The sequence below is a fragment of the Manis javanica genome, chromosome 11 (genome assembly GCF_040802235.1).
Source record: "Manis javanica isolate MJ-LG chromosome 11, MJ_LKY, whole genome shotgun sequence".
Taxonomy (NCBI): Eukaryota; Metazoa; Chordata; class Mammalia; order Pholidota; family Manidae; genus Manis; species Manis javanica.
The window spans coordinates 87,913,131-87,929,293 of NC_133166.1; the positions used below are offsets into that span (position 1 = coordinate 87,913,131).

A 16,163-nucleotide genomic window follows, 5' to 3' on the forward strand; every position below is an offset into this window, starting at 1 on the left:
TTTTGCTGATGTGGTAAAAATTATTTTATTACAGGATGGTATTTTTTTTCTTCTAAAAAGTAATGAGTCTAAAATTTATTTCCTGTAAGAAGTATTAATGATAGTAACCATTATTTAGGTGTGTTACCCAAGAGAATAACTTAAGATCTCTAACTTTTTTGGTCAGTTTGTTAGATGCTTTTATGCTCATTCCTGGATAACAAAGGAAAATGGAGTTTTCCTTTTTTGTTTTTGGTAGTTTAATCTGCAGTTGCTTAGGTAAAGTTGATTCCCTTGTGTTAGAGTTAATTAGAAAATTGAGGCTGCTTTTGAGCTCTACAACATTAATAACAGTGAAGCTACAACATTTGGAAGCTGAAGGAGTGGCGGAGATGTTTATTTCCTTTTTCAATAGACCGAAGGTAAAGGTGAGTGATACTAGCAGGTTTATAAAGGACAGTGTGTAACTGTTCTGTATTTGCAAACACAGATTATATTGTGGAAGTAATAAATTTAGCATAGGCAGTTTTCATCGTAATTGCCTAAAAAAATCTTAAAGCATTTTATAGAAAACAGAATATAATGTACTTAAAAGTTGGTCATGTGGGCAAAATAGCCTAAAAGTTGCAGTTTATGACTTGTTGAAGACTTATGCAAAGAAAGTCTTATCTTTGTTTTGTATGGTGATAAGTAATTTTGAGTAAAGTTCATTGTTACGTGTGTTGTACAAATAATGTAGGTAAACTAATATAACTAATATAACTATAGTAACCAGGTGGCCTGATGTGGTGCAGAACTTTAAACATTTGTTTTAGTTATGAAAGCAGTTTAAAAAGCAGATTGTTACACTTAATTAAGCCCAGCATGTAAAACAGATGAGGTATAGCTCCTTCTGGTTGAGACAGGAATTGGGGGTGGGGGGAAATGGATCCCTTCTTGTTTGGTACACCCATTTTCTCCCACGCTAAAATACCCAGTTTGAAAAACACTGGTACAGTGAAAAACGCATGCACAAACTACTGATTTAAGTTGGCCTCATTCTTATTGGCAATGTGACCTTGGGCAAACTTGCTTAATTGATCAGAGCCATAGTTTTCTTCCTCTGTAAAATGGGGGCAATAACTACCTCAAAGGATTGTTGCAAAGCACTAACTCTGGCAGAAATGTGCCTCATGATTTTCTTAGCCTCCATAAATTCCAAACCTGAATCCTTATTTTTTCTCTCTCTGGAAGGCTTTAAAAAATGTCTGTGTTTAAAATGCTGCACACTTCCAAGATTAAATAGGTTCTCAAGATAATGTGATGGTTCTTGGCATTGGACCTTGATTCCAATTCTCCCATAATAGAATTGACAAGAATTTAACAAGATTGTTAAAGACTATCACCTGTGTTTGCACCTCTCCAAAATTATTTTGAGATTTATCTGTTTAGCATTAGGGTAGGGTGGCAGGCTTCCCAAAAGAAATGCATTTCTTCTTTCCCGTAGGTATTTAAGTCAAGTGTTTAGAACTGGTGTGTATTCTTCATACTTAAGTTTTAGAATTTATGGAGAGGTAGGAAATGAGTGATGTCTGTCTTCTGCCAGTGTAAAGAATGCGTTTAGTCTTGGAAGGCAAAATTAATTTCTTAATGGAAGAGAGTTAATACTTTTGTTAATAAAGGTTAAATGTCTTGCTTATTAATCTTGCACATTTCATGAAATCTGTAATTTTATATAATACAGTTGATACATATGTTGTGTGGGCAAATGTTTTGAGGAATAAAATGAATATTAGTGAAGCTTATATTAAGTAATTAGTTTCTAACATGACTAAAGTTTCTATCAGGTAATAGGATGTTGGAACCCAGTACAAAGGAGATAAAATACAGCTACTCTGGTTGAAACAGGGATGGTGGAACCATTGTTGCTTGGCCCGCCAGTGCTCTGCCCTGCCCTAAATTTAATGCCCAGTTTGAAAATTAATAAATAATGATAAAATTGAGAAGCTTTAGGTTAGTAGGAAAGCTGTATGATCTAATCTCCCAAATCCTTATTAAAGTGCATTTTTTCTCTGTAAAACATAAAACTTTTAAATAAAGTGGTTAATTTTAGAAGTGATAGTGTTTCAGAAAATCAAAAGTTGCCTTTATATTCCTTTTTCTAACTGCATTCTGTCCATATTTCTACGTTATTACAGTCACATTTCTGCTGTGAGTGTGCCCTTCCCAAAAGAGTGCTGACCTTTTAGGCTAGCAGGTATTTCACCACTCTGTGTGGTGGAAGTGGTATGTATACTTTATTTTAAAGAACCTTGAAATAAGAGGCAGTTTGTGCACTCAGTCATTCAGGATACAGTTTGAATCCCATGTACAAATGTGCCCATGGGGTGGGAAGAGGGCTCAAGCAAGCCCTGCCAAGGCCCTGCCATTTGGGCCATTGCAGCAGCTTCTCTCCTGTGTCCATGTCTTTCTGGCTTGTGCATTAAATCTGTTCTGAGAGCTCCAGAAGGGTCACAAGCAATCTGAAGTTGAAGATTTTTCTATAATTAAAGGTGTCTTTTCTAATTCATTATGGTTTATTCTCTTCCTGTATTCTTATTCCCCCCGCCTGCCAAATCCTTGTTTTTCTAATCACTTGTTCTAAGTTTTAGTATGCATTGTATTAGCATTAATTTAAATTTTTTGAACTTCAAAAAGCATACATAAAAAAATGGCAAAATATTGCATAAGTGAAGAATGTGGTAAGTAAACATATTTGGAAAAAAGCCTTGTTTTAAAATAACTGCAGGTTTATTGAATATTAATGATATATTTCCTACTTATAAATGCTTCTCATCTTAGTATCAGGCAGCTTTGTATGCAGGATATAGCCAGAGAGAAGGCAAATAACAGAATTCTCATCCAGCAGAATGGAGGGGGAGCCATGTTGTAGGTCACAAAGAAAAATAATGGGGCTCAGTTGTGACTGTATTTGATCAAGAGAAGCAGTCACACTGACTCTGTGAGCCTCCTCTCTCTTCCTTGTGGTCCCTAGTTGCTTGAATTCTTTTGCTGTTGGTCTTTTAAAACGTGAATGGGTATTTCTCAAAATGTACAGCTCCCCCTCCCCTAGAGGGTAGAAATGGAACTTCAGTTTCTAATGAAAGGTGAAAGTGTTGGCCACTGGGCCTTTTCAGAGAAGACTGGGGAAATCTATTTTGAAATGGGATAGGTTGCTTCTCTTCCCAACAAACTCTAAACAGGAACCAGTTATAAGTAGGATTTGACATCACAAAATTCTTTCCATAGAAGCACTTTATCATAGCCAAAAATTAGCAGCTAAGAAGTACCCTCTAGTTACCCTCCATATGCTCCAGAGCTAACCACCTACATCAGCGATGAATGCCAGGAATGGGAAGGGGGAGGTCTCCTCAGAAGTAGACATGTCCGATTCTTGGCCCAAGGGACTATTAGATGCCATTGGGAGCACTGCTGCCGTGTGGCGATTGTCCTTGATGAGTCCCATGTAGTTTGGGATCCTGTCCGGGCTCAGCAGCATAACGAGATTCGTCAATCTAGTTAATAAAACTGGAATAACAATTTGTGAATACACTGTGAGAAATTGCGCATGGAGTGGCATACTCAGGTTGACATGAACGTGCTCTCTGGAAGCCCAGCTTACTGTAGAATGATGTGGATAAAATGAGAGTTCCTGTGGCCAGGATTCTCACCTGGCCCTGGTTGACTAGCTCACTGCACACTTGTGGGCAATACGTGGCTGTTGACTCAATATAAAGAGCCCTGCTCAGTGCTCTGGGCATGACACGGTGGCACGGCTACAGGAGAGCAGAGCAGAGGCTGGAGTGGTGGCAGCGCCGAGGACAGAGGCCCAGAGGACAGCTGTGCGGGACAACTGCAGAGAGGCCCGGAGGATGGCTGTGTGGGACGGCTGTGCAGATGGGCCCAGAGGCCGAGACTGACTTGCTGCAGGCAGACTCGCTCTGAGTGAACGGGATTCTAGTGACTGACCTGCCACCTTGAAATAAAGTTGGGTATAACCTTTCACTCCAAGAACGTTTTGCTGTCAATTTCTTTGGTCACATTGAATCCATAGTGAACTTGCTCGGGGCTGAAACCCATTGGCAAGACAGATGCAAAAGGTGAATTCTAGACTGCTTCAGTATCATGTTCCAGATGCTGTGCTGTCCACTGAAGCTACATTTGTGGACAAGACAAAAATGTTTCTCCCTACAGCCACAGCCATTTGGAATCAGAAGGAGGGTACTTAGGTGAATTGAATAATGAATAAAAAAGTCTGAGGCATCCTTTCAGTTTTAGGGATGCCCCTTTTGTGTGGGAATAATACTAGAAACTAGGCCCCCATCAAGTTTTTGGCTGAGCAATGCCTAGACTTATTTTTCAGTGTGTCTTTAAAAAAAAACATTTCTGATGATTTCATTTTTTAGCTATGTTAAATACAAAAACTGGCCTACTTCCCACATAGACTCCTCCTGGGAGCTTTGCATGCTTGTATGTAAGTGCCCACAGATGTGTAATTCCTACCCACGCACAAAAGAGCTGGTAGAAACGAGGTGGATGTAAAAGCACCTTTTCCCCCCCAGTTCAGAACGTGTTTGGTGATCACACTGACTGACTCCCTTCTGAGATGATCATGTCCACCTGAAGCCCTGGAGGGACTTGATGTTAAGCTGTCACCGAAGTCAGTAATACCAACAAGCACAATTGGCCCTGTGTAAATGATGACTGGCTTGATAACGTTTGACGGAAAATGCTATATAGCAAAGTGCAAGATGAGCAGGTAATCTACCTCGAAGGCCTCAATAATACTTCATTTTAGAGTCCCTGGAATGTTTCAAATTTAACGAGAAATTTCTCGAGAAGCAATTGTATTCTTCAAAAGCTGTGGTCTTCCTGTGGTGTGATGTTCTCATCTGTTGTGCTTAATATGTTTTTACTTTTGCTCAGTAAACAGTATGTACAATCACACCATTGCACAGGTAAGAAAATGAGAAGTAACCTTTGATGTCTTTTTCTTGATCACAGATCCAAATATTTCCCGAATCCTATAGACTTTGCTTTCTGTCTATTACTTGAACTTATCTCCATCTCTTCTATCAATGCCCTACATAGATTTTATTTTAAACTAGGTTAGGAATATGAAAACGAGTTACTTTGTTTTTCCAGTACCTAATCATTAAGCCATGCATAAGTCGACGCTGGAGTTTTGGGACCTCCCAAGCTTAGTGTCCCGTTAGGGATTCCAAACTATAATGTTAAGTCACACCAGTGAGGAGGGAGGAAGAAGGCAAGCTGGGAGAAATGGACCTTCCACCTACTTGTACATTGCTTCTTGTCATCTGTTTTGATGGTTGCCAGTCCTTGAGATGAACTATGTATATGCTGTGCAAGTGCTGTATGTTGTTTTAATCCTTGGAAAATCTGGAGAAAAATTAGGGTGATGGGGGATAGGGCTAAAGGCTAAACAAAGACATACAAGGTGTTTTGACTAGGAAGAACTAAAAAGGGCCATGTTTGTGTTTTTAGTCTCAACACTGCTCGTATTTGTCGTTGCCTAGTCTGCAAACCAGAAATCAGAAAATGAGCACAGAAGCAACAGAACTGTCCAGATTTTTAGACATGTACTGAAGTGTCAGGCAGTGTGGTTCTAAGGAATATAAAGATTTACCAGGATAAGTTTTCTTCCTGAAATTCAGTTTCTACCCTAGAGACATCTAGACGCTCGGATCCCACCGCCATTATGTGGCGTTAAGGCTCCAACATAACTCAAAACAGTCCCTGGTGACAGTGAGGGGCGGGGTCTCACTCCTCGGAGCGAACGCGTTTATCACATTCTTTTATATGTGAGCAGGTTTATTAGCAAGAAGACCCAACGATTTTACTTGGGTTGACTCCGTCTACAGTGCAATCTCCTTCCCTGCAAATGCGATCTTCTCCAGCCAAAAAAAGTCTCGACCCAGGAATGCCTCCGCGTACTCCAGGGGGCGGTGCAGAAGTGTCCAAGGAAGACTTGATCCGGATGTGCAGGACGGGGCCGCCTCTGCAATAAAGCTTCAATTATAGGAACCCAGAGTTTTTGATTACCCAATTTCCCCCTGGATCTGGCTTTTAGAAAAATATGCAAAACAACAAAAACGATGGAAAAAACTGAAGAGATGCTTGCTGAAATGCGACGGCACCTTGCGGCACGAGTCGCGGACTCCGTCCCGGGCGCAGAGGAGGGACCCGCCAGCACTAGCGCCTGCGCACTGGTGCCAGCCCGCGGGGACAGCGGGATCGAGACGCTTCCGGACTCAGTGAGACCGGCCCGATCGAACAGTGTTCTCTTGCTGCTGAGTCTAGGCTGTGACTTCAGACAGGTCGAGTACCCGAGAGATCGTTGGGATTCGTAGCTGTCGCCCTCCTCCGGCGGCGCGCCGAGTGCAGCCCCTGGTGGGGGTTGCTAAAGCTCGGGGTCCTGGGTTTCCATGACGACACTGGCGTGCCAGGAACCGGCGAAGAGGCAAGACGTCTGGCGGGAAACACAATCTACGGGTATGGGCAGCAAGTATTCGTCGCCCGTCATTTCTAATGCTAAAACAGTGCCAAATCTGCCCCAGCCCTGAGTCCGTGGAGCTTGTGAGCCCGAAGGCGCTGCTTGGGGGGAAACGGGGAACTCGAGTCCACCTGTTAAGAGCCAGGGGCGCCCTCCAGCTTGTGCGGTCGGTCGGTGGGGTGGCCCGGACCCTGACCCAGCCGCAGGCTTCGTAGTCGCGTCAGATGACCTGGGAACACAGGGCTCCCCAAAGAAGGAAGACCCGTGCGAGATGAATCGTAAACTGATCTTAACATAAGCACTGAACACATCTCATCTCTTTGCCTGCAGGATTTCTTTGCCTGCAGGACAGTGTGGCAGCCCTGCCAATCCCAGCCCGCTGCTGATTTGTTTCTAGGTTAGCTTTTTGGAGGGGTACTTCAAACTACTAAAGAGAGTAATAGGCATCGTGTATTATGTCTTTACCGAAAATACCCCCTACGTCGCTGAACTCCACGCCTACACCTGAGGGCAAAAAATCAAAAGTCTCCGCATCCAAAGAAGAGACAGGTAAAGTTCTTCAAAGATCCCAGACACATAATAAGAACGGACATAGACGGAAATCACAATTTGTTCACCGCGTTCCTTAATGTGAGATTTCAGAATACCTAAATCAGCTTCGTTTTTCCTATACTCTTAAGATTTCTATAAAATCAAAAGCCAGTCCCTTTATAGTATTTTTTAGTGAGAGTGCTACTTCACTAAGGACTGTGTTTGTAACTTTTTTCAAATGTTGATGAATTGTGTATTGTTTGAAATTTAACCTATTATAAAAACCAATAGTATGAAACACTACTTGTTGGGCACATGATCTCTGACTTTAAGGAAACAGTTTGTATCAGGTGTTGGTAATTACTCTAAATGAAACTAATTCCTTATTTAAGATTTTTATTTCATATACAAATAAGTACAGATTTGTACTAGAATAAAAATCTACTAGACTCATCCTTATCATTATGCTAAAGCTGCCTCCAACCACCTTTATCTTGTTTTTAGGGGAGTTTGTGCTAAAGCCCCAACCCAACTTCTTTTCCCCCCTATTTCCTCTGATATTACCATTCCATCCCAGACTTCCAAGAAATAGAGATTTGGTGATGTGAACTTCAGAGCTTTGATGGTGATCAAAGCATGATACCTCCTCACAGAAATTAGCATAAACCTTAGGGTGTGAGGGTCGTAGGTTAGAAGAGTTCTTTAAGAGTGACAACCCAGCTCTCCCGACTGACTTCACGGGAGACCTTTTCCTGTAGTAGCCCTACTTCCTACTATATAACTCCTCTGCCCTACTCAGGCCAAGTAGAACACTCTTTGTACTTTCCTTACTCTGCCACTTTGCTCAAATTCCATTCTCTTCATGTCCAACAATCTCAATTCTACTTCTACTTTTAAGCCCAGCTCAGATCCCTTCCACTCTATAAAGGCCCCAATTTAATGCAGTTTTTCTCACTTCTGAATTTATGTAGGAAAAAACTACTAAGTAATTCGACAGTTTGGGAAAGGAGATTTCTTTTGCCATTTTCACATCAAAGGGAAAATAGATGTTCTGGTCATCTTAAGGCTATTCCATTTAAATGGAAAGACTGAAGTGAGTTTAATTTTCAACTTTGAATTTGGAGTAATGGAGGTCCATCTTTGTACTACCTGAATTTTTGAACCCATGTCTGATGTAAATGTGAGTAGGGCAGGCAATATGAGTTTCTTTGCTTCTGATTGACAATAGTAATAATATTTAAAATAATATTCTATAGTTAGGAAGTGTTTCCTCTATTAGATACATACAGTTGGGGTTGATTCCCAAACTGGCAATCTCCTACTAACTGTCCAAAAAACTATAGTAAGTGTTGCTTTCCCATTACTTTCTTAGGTCTTCCTGAGCTAAGGGAGAAAAAAAATATGGTGGATCATTCCAAATCCCTTCCTACTTCCCTTCAGAATGAGTTTATCCCTAAAGAAGTTCTTCTTTCTTTGAGCTGTGCAGCCAATGCTGGTCCTTGTCCTGAAAATTTACTGCCTCCCAAGAAAATTAAAACCCCAAAGGTTGGTATATACATATATGAAGGACTTGGGAACATTTATCTTTTTGGTATCAAGTTCATTAAATGTTTATTGAGCATATGTTACTGTTTTCGTTTTGCTTTTCTTCAGTTCAAGTATAACTGACATAATATTACATTAGTGTAAGGTATACAACATAGGGATTTGACAATTATATACATTATGAAAGAGTATATGTTACTGTAAAAAAAAATTCAGTTAAGTAAATCTGAAGATCTAGTTGGCTTTACTCAGTGATTCATGAATTAGGCAGCATCTCATCTAGCAAGCAGAAAGGAGCTCCAAGAAGCTAAACTAAATGAAAGGCTTTTACAGGCAGAAGGGGCCTATAACAAGGACTTCATAAAGCAAAAAAAAGGATTATTTCAGTCAAGGTTCCCTTCCTTTGGGGGAAGGATAGGGATCTGTCATACAGATGACCTCACTAGTGCTGTCAGGAAATTTCAGACGCATGGTTTTAAAATTTTATTCTTGGGAGAGGCTGAAACCAGTTAGGTTAGGTATTAAGTCTTGGTTTGCTGGGGCTTAGCAGAAGTGACTTCATTTGGAGCCTGTTGTTTCTTTTTTAACAAATATTCCAGATTGTCTTTTAAAAATCTTAAAATTAATTTCCTAGGTTGAAAACTAAATCCTGTGCATGAATATTTCCAAGGAAATGTTCAAGTATTTCCATTGATTTGTTCTTATGTGTTTTACTTAAATGATCACTACTACTCTTACTCTTGATATTTTTCTTTCACTATTGAATTGTTCTACTGACAGTCTTTATCCTTAGTATTGAATAAGAATTCTGCTTTCTTTTTCCCAGAGTGTAAATGCCATTAATGTAAATACTCAAAACAATGAACCGATTTCACTTGACTAGAGCGCCCTCTGCTGTGTATTCATGATTTTGCTTTTTCCCCAGGGAACTCTTCCACGCCTTGTTGACCATGTCTGGCAGCACCCTGTTCGAAGGAGTAAGTTCAAATACCTGATTGACCATCCTGTTTCCCTAACAGGAGCTGGAAGGTAAAGAAGGAAGGTAGTGGGGAAGATGCAAATGAATAGAGAGTCATTTTCTCATTCTGTATGATTTCTTTTGGGAGGGGCAGGATTGGAAAAAAAATCATAAAATCAAAAGTTTTAAAACTTCTAATATTTTTGATTAATTATGTTAAAAAAAAAAATTCAACTTTTTTGTTCAAATTTAAAGATCGAATTATCTTTTTTTAAGTGATTCATGAACTAGGGGGCACCTCACCTAGCAAGAGAGATACTCCAAGAAATTGTTCAAAATGAAAGGTATTTATGGGAAGGAGGTAGTGCAAAAAGTTACTAGTAAAAGAAAATAAAGGATTGTTTCAAGGCCAAGTCAGCCTCCCTTAGGGGGAAGAGCAAGAAGCCTTATTATACAAATGATCTCATCTTCCTTTGGAGAATGGACAGGATCCTGTGACAGTCCTTCATTGGTGCTCTGACCAGAAAATTCCCGATTGACTGTTGAAAGTTCACATTCCTGGAATAGGCTGAAACTGTAATTAAGTCGTGGTTTGAGGGCAGGGTAAGCAGATCACTCCATTTGGGCTTGTTTGTTTGTTTTTAACAATCAAAATACAATCTGATGAGGGTACAGGACCACAGTTTTATGTATTATTAGTAGATTGGCAATAGGTGCTTGCTCTGCTTGCTTAGGGTTTAAGTTTGCTTTTTGCATGCGTTTGTGTACTTGCTCCCTTATTCTCCTATTGCTTGTTGTACCCTACTAAAGGGAGGGACAAGATCAGACAGCAAGAATGCCTCTAGTGCCTCTCTTATTTGTACATCTGAGAAGAGCTAGGTAATATAGCTTCATGAGATAGAAAACCTTGAAAAACAAGTATTCAGTCCTTGGTTTTCCACAAAGTGAACCTTAAACTTTTACACCATCTCAAATCAAATCAGCAAATACTATTTGTTGTTTTTAGATCATTCCTATAAATATTCTAGATGTCAACACTTTCCATTAGAAGACCGTGACCTGCTCATCTTCTATGTATAGTCCATTTATCAGTTTGTTCCCTCCCAGCCCCTTACTGAAATATGACTTCATCTGAAAGAAATGTTTACACTTATTAATACTTAGGTAGGTTAGTCTTTCTGAGTTCCATTTTTGCATTTGTAAAAAAGGTAATAATAGACTTGCTCTGTTTTATGTACCTGCCAGGGATATTGTAAACCACAGATGAGATAATGGATACAAGAGCACCTGTAAAACTGTACAAGTTCCTTAAATATAAGTTGTTATTCACTATGTCTCACTGCTAGAAAAAGTGGCAGAAACTTGGGCTATTGACTTTTGTGTCCTGGGCTTTAGGGTCATAAAGTATCTGTACTTTATTTTATACCTTCAGATCATGGTGTAATAGTAAAAGTACTTATAAAATGTTTGAAGTACTTTGAAAAAATTATTAGCTATATCTGAAGGTGGTAGAAAACTGTAAGTTTTAAAGTCAAATGACTTCTGACTTGGAATTTTTTAAAGTGTGAAAATCTGAGGAACAAAACAGCAGCAGACTCACAGAACCCAAGAATGGACTAACAGTTACCAAAGGGAAAGGAACTGGGGAAGATGGGTGGAAAGGGAGAGATAAGGGGATTAAGGGGCATTATGATTAGCACACATAATGTGGGGGTGGGGCCCCAGAAGAAAGTATAGCACAGAGAAGACAAGTAGTGACTCTGTAGCATCCTACTATGCTGATGGACAGTGACTGCAGTGGAGTGTGGGGGTGACTTGATAATAGGGAGTATGTAGTAACCACAATGTTGCTCATGTGAAACCTGAGCATAAGGTTGTACATCAGTGACACCTTAATTTAAAAAAATGTGAAAATCTGAATTGTGGTAGACAGGATAATGGCCTCCCTGCAAAATACTGTCACCTTAATTCTCAGAACCTGCAAATACATGCCTTACATGGCAGAAGGGACTTTGCAGATGAGATGAAGGTCCAGGACCTTGAGATGAAGGTTAAGGACCTTGAGATGGAGAATTTTTTCTGGATCATCAGCATGGGGATACCTAATCACCTGAGTCTTTAAAAGAAGAAAATCAAATGGGGTCAGAGAGATGAGACAGAAGGAGAACAGATTCTAAGTGCGAGAGATATTCAGATTCAACCTGCCTTTGCTGCCTTTGAAGATGGAGGAAGCTAAGAACTGTCATTGGCCACTAGAAGCTGGGAATGGCCTTCAGCCGACAACCATCAAGGAAACAGGGATCTCAATCCTAGAACCTCAAGGAACTGAGTTCTGTTAACAACTCTAATGGTCACAGAAATGGACCCTCCTGTGGAGGTTCCAGAAAGGAACACGGCCCTGTCAGCACCTAGATTTTACCCCATGAGACCTCTGTTGGGCTTCTGACCTTCAGAACTATAAGATAATAAACTTGTGTGGGGATTTGTTATGGCACCAGTAAAAAAAAATTAGTACACATATGCACAATTAATAGCACTCATAAAAGGCAACTTGTCTAGCAACTTAAATGCTTGAGCACAACAGTAAAATACAAAGCAACCAAGCAAATAGCCTGTGTAATATTTTTCAGTGGCTCTATCAGTGCAGAAAATAAAACACTCTAGATATTTCAAGCAGGAAAGCGAATATTTACAAAATTGTTGGAAGGGCTGAATTACCAGGTGTGAAACAATGCTTTTGAGAGTTATTCCCAAAATTATTGGGAATTAATCCCAGGATGGAATTAACCCCTTGTGGAGGCTACTGCCTCCAAATTTGCCACAAGAGTTCAAGAGTATGCCCCCCTAAATCAACAGTTGTCTAGGGAAGATGAAAATGTCTACTAAGTGCTTGAAAAGATGCTTTTCCTTACCATAAAGGAAGGCAAATCAGGTACTGTGAAAAAACATTTCACACCCACTAGGATGACCATAGTCCAAAAGCCGACAGTAGCATGTGTTTTTAAGGCTACAGAGAAATTGGAAGTGTCACATATTGATAGTGGGAATGTAAAATGATACAGCCTCTTTGGAAAAGTTTGGCAGTTCCTCAGAAATTTAACATCGAGTTACCTTTGACCCAGTAATCTCTACCCCTAGGTATATGTACCCAAGAGAACTGGAAATACCTGTCTGCACAAAACCTTTTACCTGAGTGTTCATGTCAGCATTATTCCTAGAGCCAAAGAAGTGGAAACAGCCCAACTGTCCATCCGCTGATAAAAAGTAAACAAAATGCAGTACACAACGGAAGAGTATTCATGCATAAAGAGCAGTGAAGTACTGATACATGCTACAGCGTTGATGAGCTTTGAAATCATTATATTAACTGTTAAGAAGCCATTCAGAAAAGGACACATATTGTATATTTCTACTTACATGAAATTCCACAATGGCAAATCCATAGAGACAAAAGGTAGACTAGTGGTTGTCAGGGCATGGGTGGAGATGAGAATGGGGGATTACTGATAATGGATAAGGAGTTTCTTTTTGAGGTGATGAAAATATCCTGGAATTAGATACTGTGATGGTCTGTACAACTTTGTGAATAGGCTAAAATGTTGTACATTATGAATATAGTAAAAACTTGTAAATATGCTAAAAACTTGTAAATTGTACTCTTTAAATAGGTGAAATTATGGTATGTGAATTTTGCAATAAAAAATACCTCCTTAACTGTGATCTGAGGATAAGGAAACTGAAGTCAAGGAGCTGTCACTCACTGCTTCTGCTGTTACTGCACTGCCTCTCTGGACTGGGTGGCTGGAGGGTCGATTCTGGAATGTGGCTTCAGGAAAAGCAGTTTTCCATGATGTTGCTGGCTGGCTCACCTAAACCATGGCAGAAAATGGCTTCTGCCTCTTCTACCTCCAAAATTTTGCAAAAGTGCATCAACTTCTGGAACATAGTTCACATTGCAGAACCATAGCTGCAAGGGCATTTGGGAAAGCACTTTTCCAACCTCTCCAATCCAAAGAGGGTAGGTATCTAGTACACAACAAGCCCTACTATTCCCATACTCTGCTAGGTTTCAGAAATAACCCAACAGTCCTCAAGAAGTTCCTAGCTTCACAAGTCATTAGATGAATTATCAAAAAGATTATATCATGTTCATATATATTCTATTTAGAGAGTTGCGAAGTTGCAGACTCACAGACTCCCAAGAAGGGACGAGCGGTTACCAAAGGGCAAGGGGGTAAGAAGGGTGGGTGGTGAGGGAGGGAGGGAGAAGGGGATTAAGGAGCATTATGATTAACACACACATAATGTAGGGGGGTCATGGGGAAGGCAGTATAGCACAGAGAGGACAAGTAGTGACTCTACAGCATTTTACTACGCTGATGGACAGTGACTGCAATGGAGTGTGTGGTGGGGGGACTTGATAATATGGGTGAATGTAGTAACCACAATGTTGCTCATGTGAAATCTTCGTAAGATTGTATATCAATGATACCCTAATAATAGTTTTTAAAAAGCTGCAAACATTTAAATACATTTTAGAAGACTTCATGTTGCTTAAAAAGCATCACTCAGTTTTTTTGAAAATCAGTATCTCTGAAATATCTCATTCCCTGAACAACTTAAAATAAAAGACATGCTTTAATTTATGTGCATAACTCAATTGGTGATTTGGAGAAGAATTTGAAGTATGAACTCAGTGTGATAATCTGGGGGCTGAAGAATGGGATGAGCACTTACAGTCTAATAAAATCTTTTTTATGTAATGGCTAAGAGTCAAAGTCTTTTTTTCTTTAAAGTAAAAATAGATTTTCCAGAGGAATGGAAGCAGGTGATTTACCACATGAGTTTTATGAGAAATGAAACACATCCTTTATTATTTTATTTATTTGTTTTCTACTAATTTTTCCACCTTCACCTCTTTCATCCATTCCCCTACTTTCCTCCCCTATGGCAACCACAAGTCTTCTCTGTGAGTCTTTCTGTTTTGATGTTCATTTTTTTTTAATTCCATGTAGAAGAGAAATCATATGGTATTTGTCTTTATCTGACTGACTTATTTCACTTAAATATTGCCCTCTAGGTCTGTCCATGTTGTTACAAATGGCAAGATTTCATTCTTTTTTATGAATAATATTCCACTGTATATATGTACCACATTTTTAAAATTCGTCTATTGATGGACATTTAAGTTGTTTCCATATTTTGGCTGTTGTAAATAATGTTGTAGTAAACAGAGGGGTGCACATATCTTTCCAAATTAATGATTTTGTTTTCTTAGGGTACATTCCCAGAAGTGGAATTGCTGGGTCATACAGTATTTCAATTTTTAGTTTTTTGAGAAACCTCCATACTGCCTTCCATAGTGACTACACCAGTTTACAATCCCACTAACAGTACATGAGGGTCTGCTTTTCTCCATATCCTTGTCAACACTTGTTATTTCTTGTTTTGTTGATATTTGTTGATACTCTTGATTGGTATGAGGTAAAATTGTGTTTCTGATTTGCATTTCCCTGATGATTAGTGCTGTGGAGCATCTTTTCATGTGTCTGTTGATCATCTATGTCTTTTATGGGAAAAATATCTATTCGAGTCTTCTCCCCATTTTTTAGTTGGATTATTTGTTTTTCATTGTTGAGTTGTACGAGTTCTTTATCTGTTTTTTATATTAGCCCCTTATTGGATATATCATTTGCAAATATCTCCTTCCATACAGTAGGTTGCCTTTTCATTTTGATGATGGTTTCTTTTGCTGTGCAGAAGCTTTTTAGTTTGGTGTAGTCTCACTTGTTTATTTTTGCTTTTGTTTCCCTTGTCTGGAGAGACATATCCAGGAAAAAATAACTAATGCCAACATTCAAGAGTATACTGTACTTTCTTATAGGAGTTTTATGGTTTCAGGTTTTATACTTAAATCTTTTGTCGATTTTGAGTTTATTTTTGTGTATGGCATAATAACAATATCCAGTTTCATTCTTTTGCATGTAGTTGTCTAGTTTTCCCAACACCATTTATTGAAGAGATTGTCTTTGCCCATTCTTGCCTCCTTTGTCATAGATTAACTGACCTTATAAGGATAGGTTTATTTCTGGGCTCTCTATTCTGTTCCATTGATCTATAGGTCTGGTCTTGTGCCAGTACCATACTGTTTTGATAACTGCAGCTTTGTAGTATAGTTTGAAATCAAGGAGTATGGTACCCTCAGCTTTGTTCTTCTTTCTTAAGATCACTTTGGCTATTTGGGGTCTTTTATGGTACCATACAAATTTTAGGATTATTTGCCCTAATTCTGTGAAAAATACCATTAGTAGTTTGACAGGGATTGCATTGAATCTATAGATTGCTTTGGGTAGTAAGGTCATTTATCAATGAAAAATTGTGTTTTTTTTTAAATGTTTATTTGAAAATAAAACATTATTTCCTCTAAAAATAAAGATACCCAATAAGTCAATAATAGAAATATAAAAGGTTCCTAAAATTCCTTTTGGAAAATTTGAATGACAGTTACCAAACCAACATTTCCTTTAGAAAGATGTATGTGGACCTGTTTGTGTGTGTGTATATATATATATATAAGTATTTACTGTTTTTAGCTAACAAAACTCTGTTGGCCAACTT

The 16,163-nt window shown here is 39.1% G+C and overlaps 1 protein-coding gene across 1 annotated transcript in view; it reads left to right on the top strand.

Annotated features, from left to right (window-relative positions):
- The first annotated feature begins 97 nt into the window (after nt 1-97).
- The window catches only part of AXDND1 (axonemal dynein light chain domain containing 1), a 112,201-nt gene continuing 96,135 nt past the window's right edge, over nt 98-16,163 (top strand). The window contains exons 1-4 of the mRNA XM_073216825.1: nt 98-6,510; nt 6,842-7,060; nt 8,415-8,587; nt 9,513-9,616. Of these exons, the coding sequence (XP_073072926.1) occupies nt 6,967-7,060; nt 8,415-8,587; nt 9,513-9,616 (371 nt within the window). The 5' untranslated portion in view covers nt 98-6,510; nt 6,842-6,966. The remainder of the gene's footprint in view (nt 6,511-6,841; nt 7,061-8,414; nt 8,588-9,512; nt 9,617-16,163) is intronic.